Source organism: Terrapene carolina, unplaced genomic scaffold (assembly GCF_002925995.2).
Source record: "Terrapene carolina triunguis isolate 2854851 unplaced genomic scaffold, T_m_triunguis-2.0 Scaffold89, whole genome shotgun sequence".
Taxonomy (NCBI): Eukaryota; Metazoa; Chordata; order Testudines; family Emydidae; genus Terrapene; species Terrapene triunguis.
This window is the reverse complement of record NW_020664440.1, coordinates 32,883,008-32,899,641: the sequence shown is the minus strand read 5'-3', so window position 1 is coordinate 32,899,641 and position 16,634 is coordinate 32,883,008. Positions and strand designations below refer to the sequence as shown.

Genomic DNA, 16,634 nt, shown 5'->3' with positions numbered 1-16,634 from the left:
AGGGTTTGTCTGTGCTGGAAAGTTATAGTGGTATAAGCTAAGGGGTCAATTTATGGTTATATTGGTGTAACCCCATGTAGATGTTCTTATTCCAGAATTAGGGTGCCTTTTTTGGGTTAGCTTATGTTGCTCTGGCCAGGGGTTTAAGCTAAACCAAGAGGAGCCTCTCATTCTGGAATATGAGTACCTGCACAGGGAATTATAGTGGTATAACTATACCATGTAACTGGAAACATTTCCTGTGCAGGCAAGCCCTAACAAGCACTTGGTGAATATCCAGGGTACTGCTTTCACCCTAACATTGTATTGGCAGTGGCTGCTGCTCATCGTGAGCCTCTCCATAAGGCAAAAAACACAGCTAGTGAGGCATCCTGAAGAGCAAGGAACCAAATCAGTTCTGAGAGCTGAGAGAAGAGATTATGTTTGCCAGAGAAGCCACATGGAATTTGATTTTCCTTCATTATTTGTTCAATTTGCAGAGAACCAGAACAGGGCACAGGGCATCATTTCTTTTGGGAATAAAAGCTTCTCCTTGGGAAGATTCTAGCACCTTAGCTTCTGAAATTCTGCTTTTCAATGTTTCATCCATTTTTGCTAATACAAAAATACGGTAGTTTCTGAAGTAACCACAACAATAATTATTTTGCTTCACAATTTGTTATTTACTGCATTTTTAATTCTCTCTGCCAGCAGGGCCTTGAATTGGAGGCCTTGGTGACTAACTTATGTCATATTTCAGAGAAAATATACCTCCCCCCACTCCCCAGACCAATTATATTTTTGTAGCTGCCCTCAACAGTTAAGTTGAACACTTGCAACTTACTAACCAAGTCATGAAACCTGCATTGTTCAACAAAATGATTAGGACTGAGCATTGTTCTCATCAAGGGCGCCATCCCCCTACATAAGGATGATGACAAAATGCTTTGCTTCCTGTCTCTACCTGCTAGTAGGAGATCATGTCATTCACTAACAACCAGCTTATTTGTGCACAGGAAAACTTATTCACAATATGTTTAATTAAAGGTCTATATGACAATAAAAAAGGCATACATTATTTTATACTAAAAGAATAAAGATTTTTATTAAGCATTGTAAGTTGCATTCAATAGCCTTCAAATACACCACACCACAATCCATCTACAACCAATCAAACCCAACAGTAGTTCATTCTTGCACAATCCATGAGTTGGGGCAGAACTCCCTTCAACTTACATTAAGATACCTACTTAGCTCTTGCGGGCAGGGAATGGGGAATTACACCTCATTTCTGATCACTAATGTGTGATGAAGAGCATCAGGAGAATTATATGAAAACGAATATAAAGAAATGATTCTGATTTTGAAGTACATTAAGTTTGGAAACACTAACAAAAACATCAAAATGATACAGGTATATTTGCTTATACTAAATTCTTGATGGGAAAGTTCTCAAGAACAAGCCATTTGTTTCCTGCTACAGAAGGGGGTATTTTTTGAAGATCAAAGCTTTTTTTGTTTTTTTTGTTTTTCACAGAATTTCATATTTGCTAATATGAAGGCATAAAACAGCAACAGAGAACAATAATGCATACAGCAATGAGTACACCAGGGTAACGTTGATATTCAAAAAACGGCTAGATAATTTTTTTTTTTAAGTTTTAGAATAAATGCAACAGAGGTCAATAATCACAAAATTTTAAGGTTAGAGCAAGATCAGTCAATGACTAAACATAGTTAACATCTTTTATAGGACTATTACTGATTATTAGCTTTTTGTTTTGCAAATGGGCACAGTACTTGTAAGAATGGAAGAAAGAGGACAATAACATGCATAATATTAACTACACACTTTAAAAATCATGAACCATGCAGAAGTTTAGCTCAAATAGTAGTACTAATGGTCTACGTCTGATTCAAAACCACATAGTTCATTGATCACGGATGCATGGTATTAGTCACAAAAAGTTTCAGAACACATTATGTTTATTTTGAAAGGTCATTTGTATCTTCTATGATTTCAAGTTTATCTCCATTTAACTTCCTTGTAAAGTATGTATGATGTATATTTAAAATCAGCAGAACTGCAATATTACTCTATAATTTTTAGTTTCGATAGTTTGCACATTTTAACACAAAAGAACCACATCAACAGTGATGAAATTTAAGAAAGAAAAACTGTGGTTGTGCCTTTTTTCCCCCATAATCATGAAATCAAAGCCTTAAAGAAAGCTTTATTGTGACACAGTAATGCAAAATCAAATATAATGGCATACATATGGTGCCAAGTACTAAAAATTATATTTTAAGCTATATATACTTAAAGACTGCCAAAATTTGTTTTCCTTATATTTCAAGAAACAAAACTACAAGCTTTTGTCATAACCAGTTTAAACTTTATGTATACTTCATTTTAAGTGCGGGAGTCAAATGCTCTTCATTCTCTTTCTTTTTTGTTTTATTGTAGCATTTTGACTACAACTGGTTAAAACTAAAAATGTGTTGTTTAAATCTCTGACACCAAAGAGGGATCCGAATTTCCAAAGTCCTCATTTTTCTCTTACGGAAAGGAAAAAATGTACGTAACTGTAGGCTCTCTTTCTTTCCAGATATTCCTAATCCTGACCCTTCCCAACATCCTTCACCCTCTATAAAAAATAAGTTTACTCTTCTTTTTTTAAGACAGCAGCCTCAAGAGTATCATCTTTATGGCAAACACTGTCTGCATTTAGTGCATTTAAGTGAGGATTTGTATTGCACATTTTAGAGTCATTACTCAAGGCACTTTCAGACTGGTTGGAACCCCTGACGTCTCCTGTATTCCCATTCATCTGGGAAGCTGGCTTCTCCTCATTCACTACTCCATTTTCAGCCAGGGATCCATCTGAAGACACAATTGAGGATTTAGATTCCTCTGATTTTGACTTAAGTTCTTTGGCCACTTCTTCTGCTGAAGCAGCATAAGGAGGTTTGCCCTAATTTAAAAAAAGAGAATACATTATTAAAGAAGCTACCATTGTACATTTGTAACTGATTATCTTGACACCACTTCCGATAGTGTGCTGTAGGACACAGACAGAACTATTACAGGTTAACTTGGAATATTCAAAACACAATCTACTGTTGTAACAAGAGTTGGCATACCATACTAAATTCCCAGATTAGCACGGATTTAAAGACTGAACATTTCAATCTACAGACACGGAAAATTTACCTCACTGTGGAAGGTGTGCACAAGGTCAAACAAAGCATCTAATGCCAATTTCACCTTTGGGGAATAACAGAGACAATATATCTGGGCTTCCCCTGGCTTATGTAGTAAAGAAACCAACTTTTTTTTTTTTTAAATTAACCAGTTTCAGAATTGGCTTTTTATGACCAAGAGCCAAAAATGGCAGAGCTGGCTACCATAATTATGATTACCATAATTCAAAGAATTTCAGTCCTTAAAGGAAAATTAATGTGAACACCTTTTAGCTCAGCCCAGTTTTCTGACATGCCCGTGGGAAGTTGCACTTTGCACCAGGTGAAATAATTACACTGTTTGGACTGTATAATTAAGTAAACAAGAGTCAGGAAATGCCAAAATTAAGATTTAGCACACGACGTTAACTGTGTTCTCATTTGCACGCAATGTAGTCTAATGATATGATCACATACTACTTCTCAAATACAATATAAAATATTTTTTAACAAAGGTACGAGTAGTTTCACGTAATACCATATACTGTGCATATGTAAGAGAGAGCCCATGAAAGTGACTTATATACAAAATGCACAATAAATACTCAGAAAACATACTACAGATGAAATAAAGCCATAAAGCTAATATTGAAAATGTAGACTTATAGGGCTTGAGAACTAAAACTACATTTAACTTTTCATTAGCTGCAATAATAAACCATACAATTCCAAAACACACGGCAATAAAACTTCGGGGTTTTTTAAAATTTAGATTGCTAAATGACAACTTATCACATTGTTACAAACACAAAACATGTAGGGCTTTTCTACATGAACACACTCCAGTTTGTGGCAAAATGGAGCGTAAATCTACCCCGCACTAGCTTGCCAGGCACTAAATGTCCATGTGGACCCTGCTAAAGCACACTAGCTGTTCTCCACAGTGTCCTCAGATACAGAAGTAGATTAAAGCAAAAAAGCAAATAAATGAATACATTAAGGACATGGTGTAAATCTTACACAGCCCCCAATTTCACAAAAACAATCTTAACTGTAACTATGGGAAATATTAGTTAAGGTATTTCTGAATTGCTGTTTTTTTATTTGGTAAAATATTCAAATTGCTGTCCCTTAATATTAGTGTTGCATAGGTGGCTTGCTAGGAAAGTGTATAATATCAATATGAAGTGAACTTATGTATGTTATGTAGCCTTGCATTTGAGGCTGATCAATATTGTGTCACCAATGGTCACATATTCTTTTTAGGTGTCCTATTCAGGTTGTTTTTTGCTGTGTTGATATTTTGAAACTACTAAGAAAGCACAGCATTTATTTCGAGTCAGAGTTAAGGATGTTATCCTGTGACAAAATATATATTTCTTTATACGTCTTCAGAATGTATTCATTATAGACCAGCAACTTGTCTCCTCCACTTCTGCTGAGTAGCACCTTACATTACAAGTCGTCTCAATTAAGTCATTGGAACTCTTTGAGGGGTAAGATGCTACTTATTGTGGGTACTTGCTCTGCTTTGTGCTGACTGCTGTTTGCTCCAACCTTCCCCCTCCTCTCTCAGCCTTCACATCTCAGCTTCACTGCACACCTGCCCCTCTTACCCTCTGCTCCCCTGCCCTGTTCCTATCCCCTTTTTTCTTTTTCTTTTCATTTAGCTGAACCCCTCCTAACTATACCTACCCCTCAAAAAAATAACTGGAACTAACATGACATTTGCAGCCATCACATTGTTCATTCTGCTTGTGTGATCTACCTCTTTCCCCACCTTGTGTCTGTCTTGTCTACTTAGACTGTAAAGTCTTTGGAGTGGGGACCACCTACTACAGTATTTGTGTGGTGTTTAGCACAATGCGACCCCATTCTTGGTTGGCCCTTACACACTACCATAATAAACATGATTAATTATAAGGAAAGGTATCAAAATCTGGCCCTATATCTGCAGTGGAAGATTTACAATATTCATTTCCTTACGATATCCTTTTCCTTGCTTTTAAGTGCTGTCTGATACCCAAAGACTGACATACCATGGAGACTGGTCTACCCTCTCAATCTCAAAGGTATTCCCTGGGAAAGAGACTTATGACACTAGCAAACTTGGACTGCTGTGCACATACTATATTGGTTCTATCGGTAAACAGAGGCCCTCTGTTTCCAGGCCTGTAAATTCAGTACAAAATTCCAGCAGAATACTTTACATTGGGGGTGCTGGGAATGAGAATTAAAGCTTTAAAAATACAGAAATTAACACCAGATGTCACACACACACACACTGAAATTTAGATTAATTTCCACAAACGTTGACAAGAAAAATAGGATGCAATAACTACAAAGAAGTAAATAGAACAAGCTTGAATTTTTATATCTAGAAAACTTGAAAAGAGTTTTACTTGAAATTAATAGTTCCCTCATCTCTCACAAGAGAGCACTCCTCTAGCTGTTAGCACCCCACCCCGCCAACTCCTATCTGCTACTATCCATGTGACAACGCAGAGCCACATGATATATTTATCATGTACTTTTGTCCACCTCGTCTACTAGCTGCCCACTAATCCATCTCCCCTGGGACACATTTAACTCGCAAAAGTGCTGAGCAGCTGGAATGAAAGACTGAGCAAAACCGGGGGAAATGTGAAGCTGAAACAAATTGGCATTATATGTGTAACACCAATTTGCTTCAGTTACATGATTTCAAAGAACCATGGAAAAGGTAGAAGCTATGCTTTATGGACTCTTTGTACCATTACCAAAAGATGGGACTGTGTGCTCACACGGGACAGAGGCTGTTCCATAATTTCCTATTAGTATTTACAATGAGTACTCTAGAGGTAGAATCCTAGCATTACCTTTTGGTTTGTTGTATTTTTTTTTAAAAGGAATTGGGGGACCAGAATGAAAGTGAACAAAAACTGGGGGAGTTGGCCGTGGGGAATGTAAAATACCAATTTGTTTCAACTTCATATTTCTCCTTAGTGTTTGCTCACTGATTTCAGTTAAGGTCCCATATCCCTCCCCTTCAGCTGATCAGGATTGTCCACATGGGGCCTAGGCATATTCTTCATAGCAGGGTGCATTTTTCTCCTCTAATCAGATAACTAAAGCTTGCTTCTGAATGAGATGGAACAACACTGGGAGAACTGTCATCACTGTACATATAGCTTATTGTTTCAGTGACCAGTATATATACCATGGTAACTACAGTAACTCCTCACTTAAAGTTGCAGTTATGTTCCTGAAAAATGCGACTTTAAGCGAAACGATGTTAAGCGAATCCAATTTCCCCATAAGAATTAATGTAAAGGGGGGGGGTTAGGTTCCAGGGAAATTTTTTTCACCAGACAAAAAACTAAATATTATATAGATATACACACAGTATAAGTTTTAAACAAACAATTTAATACTGTTCACAGCTATGATGATTGTGAAGCTTGGTTGAGGTGGAAGAGGGTGGGATATTTCCCAGGGAATGAACTAGCACTGGGGCTGAGCCCTCAAGGGTTGACACATTGTTGTTAATGTAGCCTCTCACACTCTACAAGGCAGCCGGAATGGAGGGGAGGGGAGAAAGCACAGCAGACAGAGACACACCTTGTGTGTGGGAGAGAGAGAGAAATGCACACTGCCCCTTTAAGTAAGCTGACCCACTCTTAAGTGCATTGTCTTTTTAAGTGGATCAGGAAGTTGAGACAGCCAGCTGCTGCCCCAAGCTCTCTCGGTAGTCTGTGTCCCCTCCCTGCTCTATATGAAGAAGGGGTAAGTGGGGTGCAAGAGCAGGGGGGAGGGGGACAGCCTGACATTAGCCCCCCCCTTCCCCCTCCCCTGCACAGCAAGCAGGAGGCTCCGGGAGCAGCTCCAAAGCAGAGGGCAGGAGCAGCACATGGCAGTTGTGGGAGGGACAGCTGAACTGCTGACTGCCTGCCTGCTGGGCGGCTGCAGCACAGGGAACTTAGGGGAGTGGGGAGCTGATGGGGGGCTGCCGGTCCACCCTGGTTACAAGCCCCCACCAGCTAGCTGCAATGGGGGCTGTTCTTCCTGCAAGCAGTGGACAAAGCAGGCGGCTGCCAAACAGATGTTAGAAGGGAGCATTGCACAACTTTAAACGAGCATGATCAGCAACGTAACAACATTAACCGGGACGACTTTAAGTGAGGAGTTACTGTACAAGAAGCACTCTATCCTGCCCTTCTCCCAAGAGCTGTCATCAGCAACTCCTGCTGGCCTAGGGAGCCTGTGACCACACTAGCCTGTAAACCAGAGTTATGGAAGTAAATCACACCACTTTATTACCTGAATTGCTCCCTGGTTTTTATAACCTCTCCCATAGTACCTTCCACCTCTTCCAAATGTTCTTATCACTGGAGTGGAAATAACTCCTCTAGGACGCCTATGTGTATTAAAGAAAAACAAACAACAAATGCATTTAAACTTTGTTTAAAAATACCTTAAACTAAATAGAAAAGGGTTGTTGTTTTTTTGCTAATGCCAACTAATTATTATAGAAAAGTTTCACTCCCTCCCCATCCCAAGAAACAACCTGATTAATCATTCAGTGTTTTAAGATTTTATTACTTGTGAGAGTGTAAAGTCTATGATTGCTGCTTCTAAAATCTTGTTTTCCTAGCAATAAAATGGCTATTTCACAATTTCACTTCAAAACAAGCAATGGAGAAGTACTTTCAAACTCTATGGAAATTCCTATCAAGTTATCCTTAAAATTCCTTTAAAATACATACCAATTTTCCATCAGTGGCTAGCATATATACTAAAAGCCTGGCAAAAGACAGCCATTCTGAACTATTTATTTATATTCATAAGACCATTCTTTCCACTGAATAATACTTTCCACCCACAATGTGTAACTCAGGAGAATTCACATAAAAATATAATTCAACAATGCAAAGCTGCTGCAATATTAAAGTTGGTCAGTGATTTAAGTGCTTATGAAAGGGATGGAGTCGCTTGAACCACACCTAGTCCAGGCAGACACTGTACAAGCTTATCAACACAGTTCTGCTACACTCTGTTAATTATGATTTATAGCTTTGGGACACTCTTAAGCAGAGCTCCAGTCACACCAAATCATATAGCAGGGTTTCAAGTTATCTAAATGAGGATTAGATGAGATCCACACAGATTTTAATTTGCCCTTCATTACAAATTTTGGACCCAGGTTCCAGGGGTGGAAGACCCATGTACACCCCAAATGTATGCTTTACAGTAAGCAATTACATACAAAAACCTTAATGTACTCTACCCACAATGTCAGGAGCTTTTTTCCTTCCACTTATAAATTAGCTTTCATTGTCAGTATTGGAATCTAACAGCAACAGGCTGCTCCTGACTTTACTCCAAGTATGTATATCAAAACCAGTGGGCCAGAGCCTGAGGCCTGGCCCAGAACAGGAATGAGAAATAGGACAGCCAGGGGCTGATCAGGTCCATAGGAGCAACTTAGAATCAAAGAACTATAGGGTTAGAAGGGACCACAAGGGTCATCTTGTCTAACCCCCTGCCAAGATGCAGTATTTGTTGGGTCTAACCCATTTAAGACAGATGGCTTTCCAGCCTCCTTTAGAAAACCCCCGGCCAAGGAACTTCCACAACCTCCCTAGGAGGTTAGAGCAGTCTCAGTCAGGGCTGTTCTATGCTCTGCTGGCTGCACCAGCCCCCACTGAGCCATTCCAGCAACCGGTGATTTCTGCAGCTCGCCATCCATGCCTCCTTTTCTGCATAGCTGGCTCTACACAACCTGAGGATGCCCCTATGCCAGGAGAGTCTCCAAGTAGCTGATTTTGCTAGCTTTAAGGCTGCTTTGTGGTGCCAGAGTGGGACAAAGCAGTCAAAGGAGGAGCCAAGTTCCGGTCCAATGTTTCCACTTATTCTACTCCTACAATTTGTTGTCGTTTTTGCTGTGTTATGTCTAATTTAGATTAGCTCACTTCAAGTGCCAACCCCAGTCTCTGTATGCACACCCACAATGCAATAATAAGTAATAAAAAATGGAATTAGAAGGAAACCAAAAGAGGAAATGAATACTTTACACATCTGACTACTCTTATTTTAATCTGGTATGCATTTTTCAATCAATTTACAAAGAAAACAAGACAGACCCATCCCATTTACTAATCATATTTAGGATGAAGTGACTGTGCCCTCTAGATAGTTGAAAAATAGGTTTTTGCAATTCAGATTTCACATCTCATTGGATAATGATGGATCAAAGTTAAAGAAAGTGTGTTGGTCACACTTAACGGTATGGAGAAGACTGAAAATCAGTGGATTGCGTAGAGAAGCCATTTGAGAATTAAGTTGCATGGAGTCAAGAGAGAACAATGAAGGTAAGCCTGGACGTGATCTGCCCTCTGTTAAGAGAGAAGAGATGAGAAAGTGAGCTGGATTAAGTGACAAAGCATGGACAATGGTGTCCCTGTCTTCAGTTTTCAGTGCAGAGTAACTTTTGCTCTTTGGTAGAAAATCAAGTCCACAGATGAAGTCCTCAATCATTCAAACACCTGTTTTGAGAGGACTCTGACACAAGTGTGTATTTCCTGTCAGCCCTTTATGGGGACTGCCACTTTCTGGTCAATGGCATTTTTCCCCCTGTGAATGATCCATTTTTAGTAGCTCCAGATACAGAGAGGTGAGCTTCCATTATGATTTGGCTACAGGAGAGCAGGTTTGACATTGCAAAGAATTTCAGCTTTTGGAGGTGGTAACAAGTCTCCCAAAATAAACTGCCTACCCAAACATAGCGTCTTTAGTTCATCTTCCCTCTAGCAAGCTACCACCAGAGAGTGTCTCTACATCTCTTTTCCATCTAGGTATTGCTGGAAATGATTACATCCTTGCAGCAATCTGACTGCTCCCCCAGACACAGCGAGATCCCTATTAAGGATGTCAGTTTAGCATCCTGATTATAGGTGTCTGGGTGCTAGTGATTGTGCATTTGCTTCTTCTAGGACCCAGAAAATAGAAGGGCTCCTCTCCAATGCAAATGAGTGAAGTGAATCACTTACCCCCTGTGCATCTGCTTGTCTGTGTGAGGGTGCCTTCAAAAGAACTAATGGTAATGCCCTGGCCACTACATATCATAATTATATGCACGGATATTCTGTTCTTGGACCCCCTCCCCCTTGACTGTGGCAATATACATCACCAGAACTCTTCCACAGACAGTGTTGTAATCAGAAGTACTATATTTAGCTTACATCGGGATATTGAACTCATTCTATGGATAGAGTCAGATTCCCCTTTTAATTAATGTCTATTAATGCCTGCACTAGCCAAGAAAAGGGGAAACACACAGGGAACCATTTACAATAGACAAGATAAGCCTGGAACGTAAGATGAGGGGAAAAGTAAATTGTACATGAACAGTGTGTGATCAGAGGATGGTGTACAGGGATTGGTTCCTACAAAGTAACCAAGCCAATCCCAAAACATGTGATGCAGTGTATAGTAAATGCAACGTAAAGTATAAATGTATATAAAGGAAGATGTTTTTGTGTAACTTTGGATGTGTAGTACGCTGTATACCTACTCTGTATACTTGAGTCTCATCAACTCAGTATTGCTTTCCTGCATGACAAATAAAAATACCTAAGTGACAAAATCTGGAGTCAAATGGTGTTCTTGGGAAGCCAAGTGGAAAGAAGTCTCAGATGAAATCCCAACATATAGTGGTGCCGTGACTTGGATGACACTTGTCTGGCACAGGTAAAGTAACCTCAGCGACAACACTGAAATAAACCCAAAATCCATACATCTGGAGTAAATTAAGAAGATATCCCTTACTGTAAGGGCCACTACCTAACAGTAAGGGAAATGGCACTAAAAGGGTTTAAATATTAAGTATGAAATTAAGTCAATGTGTTCTAAAAATGTGTGTAACGTAAAAAATACATGATATACAAAGTAAAAGCGGCCTTATGTGATATGGAGCAAGAAAATTGCTTTCTTATCACCACAAAAAAGTTATATATTTAATGCAGAAAAGGTAACACTAGAAGGTGCAGGGTAAAAAAATTAACAAGGGTCCAATACCATAAAGGTAAATGTAAAAGCATTTCAACCCACACAATATTTTTCCTCCTCAAATACTGCTGCAAGGCAATGCAAGCTCTGAAAAGCCCCAAATGTGCAGGGCTGTTTGCACCTGGGGGACACTTACATAGGCAGGTGTAAGATCTTACAGACAAAGTTGCCAGCATCTGGGTTCACTCTGGGGGAACAGTCTCCAAATTGCACACTACGATTGAAATGCTGAGACTTTGGTAAAGTAAAAACTGCCTATGCTGGTAATAACAAGTATTGTGTAACAGCTGAAATGGACCACTTCTGGTATGGACCCAGGGAATGTTATTTTAATTGGACTATGTTCTGTTCCACATCTAAAATTCCTATGGTAATAAATGAAAAAAAAAATATTTTGTACCAGTTTTTTATAATGTAATTAAAATAAAAGCAAAGTTAAAATTACAAAAGAATGTTTTAAAGGCAGAGCAATCTTATAATGTAAAATGATAAGCTATACTATAAAAGGGAAGCTTGCATTCCCTGGTTCATACTTTTATTACTAATATTAGTATTAATAATAGTCTAAATAATTACAACTACTCTTGTCTTAATATGTTGCTGAGTAATAAACTTACAAAAAAGCACAAAAACAGGAATATAATGCAAATAAAACAAATACTAATATAAAGAAGAAAAGCAAAAGCAGTGGACTATAGGCCTGGCTTGACATGAGACAGGATTAGGGAGGTAAATGGATCAGCAGGCTGGAAACAGAATGTCTGTACTAACTATACCCCTGGGGGAATTCTGCGCCACTGCGCATGCACAGAATTTATGTCTGGGTCAAACCCAACCCCAGATGTCTCCCCCAGCTGCAGGAATCTCTGCAAACTCCACCCCCCCCCCTTTCCTGCATCCATCACTCCTCAGCTGCAGGGGGAGGGATCCCTGTACAGGGAGCTGCTCCCCCATCTGCCCAACCCCTGTGCATCCAGACCCCCTCATACTCAGACCCTCCCGCCAAGCCTCACCCCCCAAATAAGCCCCACTCCCCATGCACCTGGACCACCCCAATGGGCCACCCGCACCCAGATCCGCCCCTCACTGAGCCCCACTCCCCCAGCATGTGGACCCCCCACACCCAAGACCTCCCTGCCAAGTTCTATCCCTTCCCCCAGCCCACCACTGAGCCCCAACCACCTTCACTTGGAACCCCATGCACAGTCCCATTACTGTGCATCCAGATCCCCCCAAGCCCCTGTGCATCCAGACCCCCCCCCACATCCAGAACCCCCATTGAGCCGTCCGCACCCAGATTGTCCCACACAGAACCTTCTCAACCCACACCTGGATCCCCCCACACTAAGTCCCTCCACACTGGGATCCTGCCTTGCTGAGCCTGACTGCCCGCACCTGGCACGGAGTGGCGGGACGGGGCCCTGAGGTGTTTCTGGGGCAGGCCCAGTCCTTGCACTGTGTAAGGGTTGGGGGTGCAGCCTCACCGCTGAATCCGTGTCCGGGGGAGGGAGACATCTCCTACTTCTGTGCAGCCAGTGGCCTGTGCTCCCCAATGCCATGCTGGAGCCTCCACATTTATTTGACAAATAAAATTTGCAGAATTTTAAAATATTGTGTGCAGAATTTTTAATTTTTTTAGCACAAAAATGTTTAATTTTTGGCACAGAATACCCTCAGGAGTATAACTAAGAGAGGTAAATGGGTCAATAAACTAAGAGACAGAAACCTCCACTAGCCAACAAAAGGTGGAACCCCCAAGGAATCATTTACAATGGACAAGATAAGCCTGGAATGGAAGATGAGGTAAAAAGTAAGTAAGGTGTGGACAGAGCATGGTGTACAGGCATTAGTTCCTACAAAGTAACCCAGCCAATCTCAAAACTTGATGCAGTGTATAGTAAATGTAATGTGTAAATGTATATAAAGGAAGAAGTTTTCTGTGCAACTTTGGATGTGTGGTACCCTCTATGCTTGAGTCTGGTCAACTCAGCATCGCTTTGCTATGTGTCACATAAAAATACCTGAAGTGTCAATACCTGGTGTTGAACTGAGTTCTTGGGAAGCCATGTGGAAAGAGGTGTCGGAAGGAGTCCCAATTACTGTGAAATAAATTTATATCTACATACTGTCCTCATTTCAAAGCTCAACTCCCACTGAAGCCCATAGGATTGTTTGTACAAAGAAGCAGCGCAGAATACATCTTTATGTATATCTAAATCTGTTCCCTTTAGTACTATTATTTCTGCCCTTTATTTTTCTTCCTTCCTTCCCCATCCTCTTTTCTGTTTGCCTCCCTTTTGCCTGTCACTGTGTTTCTTCTGGTCTTCCCCTCTGCATTTCCCTCCCTGCAGCAACTTCCAGTTCTTTCTCTACCTATTCAAGGGCTTCACTTCTACCCACTTCCCTATTCTGGCCAATAAAATGATCAGCAATGAAATAGTCAATAATGACGTTAAAGAGTTAGCATTGAGCTTTATAGTTTATATCTGAACTAAATTAACAGGGGGAGGGGAAATCATGCCTCCCAGACTCATTGTTTCTGGCTACCCGCGGACCCAGGAAGACATGGCTGCATTTACATTCACTTCACATTTGAGGGGCTACCTTCAAAACCTGAGGGGCTATAAACTTTTTTAAAAAAATAAAAGTTTAGATTTTGCATGATCTAATAATGTTATGCAGGCCACAACCACATCAACTGAGGCCAGATGTGGCCTATATGCTAGGTGTTTGATACTATTTTGTAAATGGTGGGGAAGAGTGAGGAAGAAGTTACTATATAAGAGATATTAATACACCTATTTTACTCTGCTCCTTTGAAGCTACACCTGATTGCAAATAATTATAGACACAAAATATATTAATTTCCTGTTAACTTTTGGGGTTTAAATTATTTGTGCAGTGCCTAGCACAATGGAGCTGAAATCCCAATTAAGTTTGCTAAATGCTACTATAACACAAATAATGATCATAAATCTCTGGGAACCTTGTAACTGAAATACTATTGAGTCATATCCTGGTACAGGACCATTATCTGACCTACTGAGAAAAAACATGTTAAAATTAACATACAAGTGCTCTTGAACTCCTGAGTAATGGCATTACTGTTACCTAGTCCACTCCACATGCAAGTCAGAAAGAAATGTAATCATAATACTTTATGCAACCTCTGCTGTCACTTCATTCCCCCATCCTGGATTCTCTAGTGTATCGAATCACTGAATTATGTTAAGAACAGTTTCTGTGGTTTTGCACTTACCCTCTTGCTGGTCCTCCAACAGAAACCACCTGTAGAGGAAATGGCCCTCTACCGCCACGTCCACGTCTGCTTCCAGCCCAGTGGCCGACGACAGTGCCAGCTATTTCAAGTTTCCCTCCCTGAGAAGGAATAGGTTGGACTCCTGCACATAAACGCAAAACCAAAAATTGTTCTTTACAATCATAAAATCAAAGTTATTAGTGAATGGAAAAATATGCTCTGTCAATCTTCATTACACAAAGAGCTTCCTTTTCTGATACTGTGAAACTAATTTTCATTATGTGGTTGTTTAAAGAAATTATAGCTAAAACTGGAGTCTAGAAGTCCTTTATTAAAATAAATGAATTAAAAAATAAATACTCGTATGTGACTACTTGAGTTTCAGTAATTTGAAATAATGTTTAGATAGATACTGAGAGACTGAAGGGAAATTTTGAAAAATATGTAAGGATTTTTTTTAAACAAGGTGATAGCATGAAGGTAACTGAGAAGGAATTATTTTTAGATTCTCTTGTCCTAGATTTACTATTGTACTTTCATCAGCATGATACACAAGAAAGGTCAGTAAAAAATTACTAACATTGGACTATGTTATAGAAATAGCATTTGAGTTGACTTAATTGTAAACACTACTTTTACCCTCCTTTTTTAATGACATAAGCAAAAACCTTAGTATCCAAAAAACAGAGAATATCAGTATCACTGACATTCAAAATTTGCATTTTTATACCTGTCTAGTGTCCTTAAAAGTTAATGCTAGATCAGGGCATAACATATTTCCAGAAATCCAGGTAAGCACACTAGAGCTAGATGTTACTGGTAAGACCATCAGCAATGAAAGGGTTAAAAATGGCATTTATGCAGATGTAGTTAGTTTTTAAAAGGTTAATATGCTTAAAAATGACAGCCCTGGTTAAATGCAGATGGTTCATACTTCTCTATACAATTCTTTCAGCTTTAATTGTGTACTGTTTACACTGGCAAGGTTATTTTTTGCAAGAGTGTTAGAAATATTTGCTTGTTTTTTTAAATAGAAGCATAGATGCTAGAGAATACAGCTAGGTATGTGGGAAACCTGTAGCCCATGTAAGTAACTGGAATTCATGGATTTCTAGTGTCCCCTTTTACAGAAGAGAAAAACAATGGACAAAGAAATCTAAACACTTATATTAACTTAGGCCAGAAATCCAAACTGACATGAGGCACCAATGAAGGATGGATTAACAGTAACACAAATACAAGAACTTCTACGGTGTCACTTTTTCAAGATGCCTTTTTGCTCTCCAATTGTAGAAAATCTTTAACATATCCAAGCAAAGCTGAGCTTGTTATAACATATCCTAACATTATGAAGCACAAGACAGAATTTCTACTTAAATGTTAAAGCATTTTTATATTGGAACAAGAATGTAACAGGCAGACTGGCACCGAGACCACTTTGCCACAGGGACTTAGGGAAAAGATTCCGGTAGAATACAGCAGTCAGTGAGTGAGTTCACAGCAACCCGAGAAGGTTCTAGAAGAGTGATAGCTGGAGACAGTTAGGGAGACAGGAAAACTGGCAGCCAGTGGAAAGCCTGAGACCAGACTGTGAAGTGAAAGAAGCTGTTGCCAGAAGCTCTAAGAAAAGGGGTTTGGTATAATTACCGCCCTGAAACTTGCTAGTCCTGTTGTTGTCATTGCCAGAGAAGGCTCCGGAGTGTCCTGCTGCTGCTGCCACCCGGAAGGCCCGGTAAGCGCCTGTTGCTACTGTTTCCCCATAAGGGCCTCCAAAGCCACAGACTCCTGTTAGACCCAGGGTAAAGAAAGACAGGGGAAAAGCTGTGAGGGGGCTGGGTATATGGGAATTCCCTGAAAGATAAGCTGCTGCCATGTTCCTTTTAGAGCCACAGTGACTACTGCCATTCAACACATAAGGCAGGAGAAAGGCTGCTGGTTTAGCAGCCAGAGGGATTAGAGCCACATGAGAGCCCCACTGCCCAGACGGATCAGAGGCTGATGAAATGCAGGAGCAACTCACCACCAGTTAGAGGGTCCTATCCAGAGTAACTTCAACCTTGGCCTATGTGTTTCCTAGCCACTAAGTGTACCCCTTTATTTGGGTAGGAAATACACCTCTACCCCGATATAACGCGAATTCGGATATAACGCAGTAAAGCAGCGCTCC

At 40.1% G+C, this 16,634-nt stretch overlaps 1 protein-coding gene across 2 annotated transcripts in view; it reads right to left on the bottom strand.

Annotated features, from left to right (window-relative positions):
- Window positions 1-2,334: 2,334 nt before the first annotated feature.
- Window positions 2,335-16,634, bottom strand: part of FAM120A (family with sequence similarity 120A) — a 113,016-nt gene continuing 98,716 nt past the window's right edge. The window contains exons 15-18 of one of the 2 annotated variants that reach the window (XM_024199489.2): window positions 16,115-16,252; window positions 14,468-14,609; window positions 7,462-7,558; window positions 2,335-2,954 (exon numbers count right to left, since the gene is read on the bottom strand). In XM_024199489.2, the coding sequence (XP_024055257.1) occupies window positions 2,643-2,954; window positions 7,462-7,558; window positions 14,468-14,609; window positions 16,115-16,252 (689 nt within the window). In that variant the 3' untranslated portion in view covers window positions 2,335-2,642. The remainder of the gene's footprint in view (window positions 2,955-7,461; window positions 7,559-14,467; window positions 14,610-16,114; window positions 16,253-16,634) is intronic. The other variant, XM_029911219.1, reaches the window with a different exon arrangement.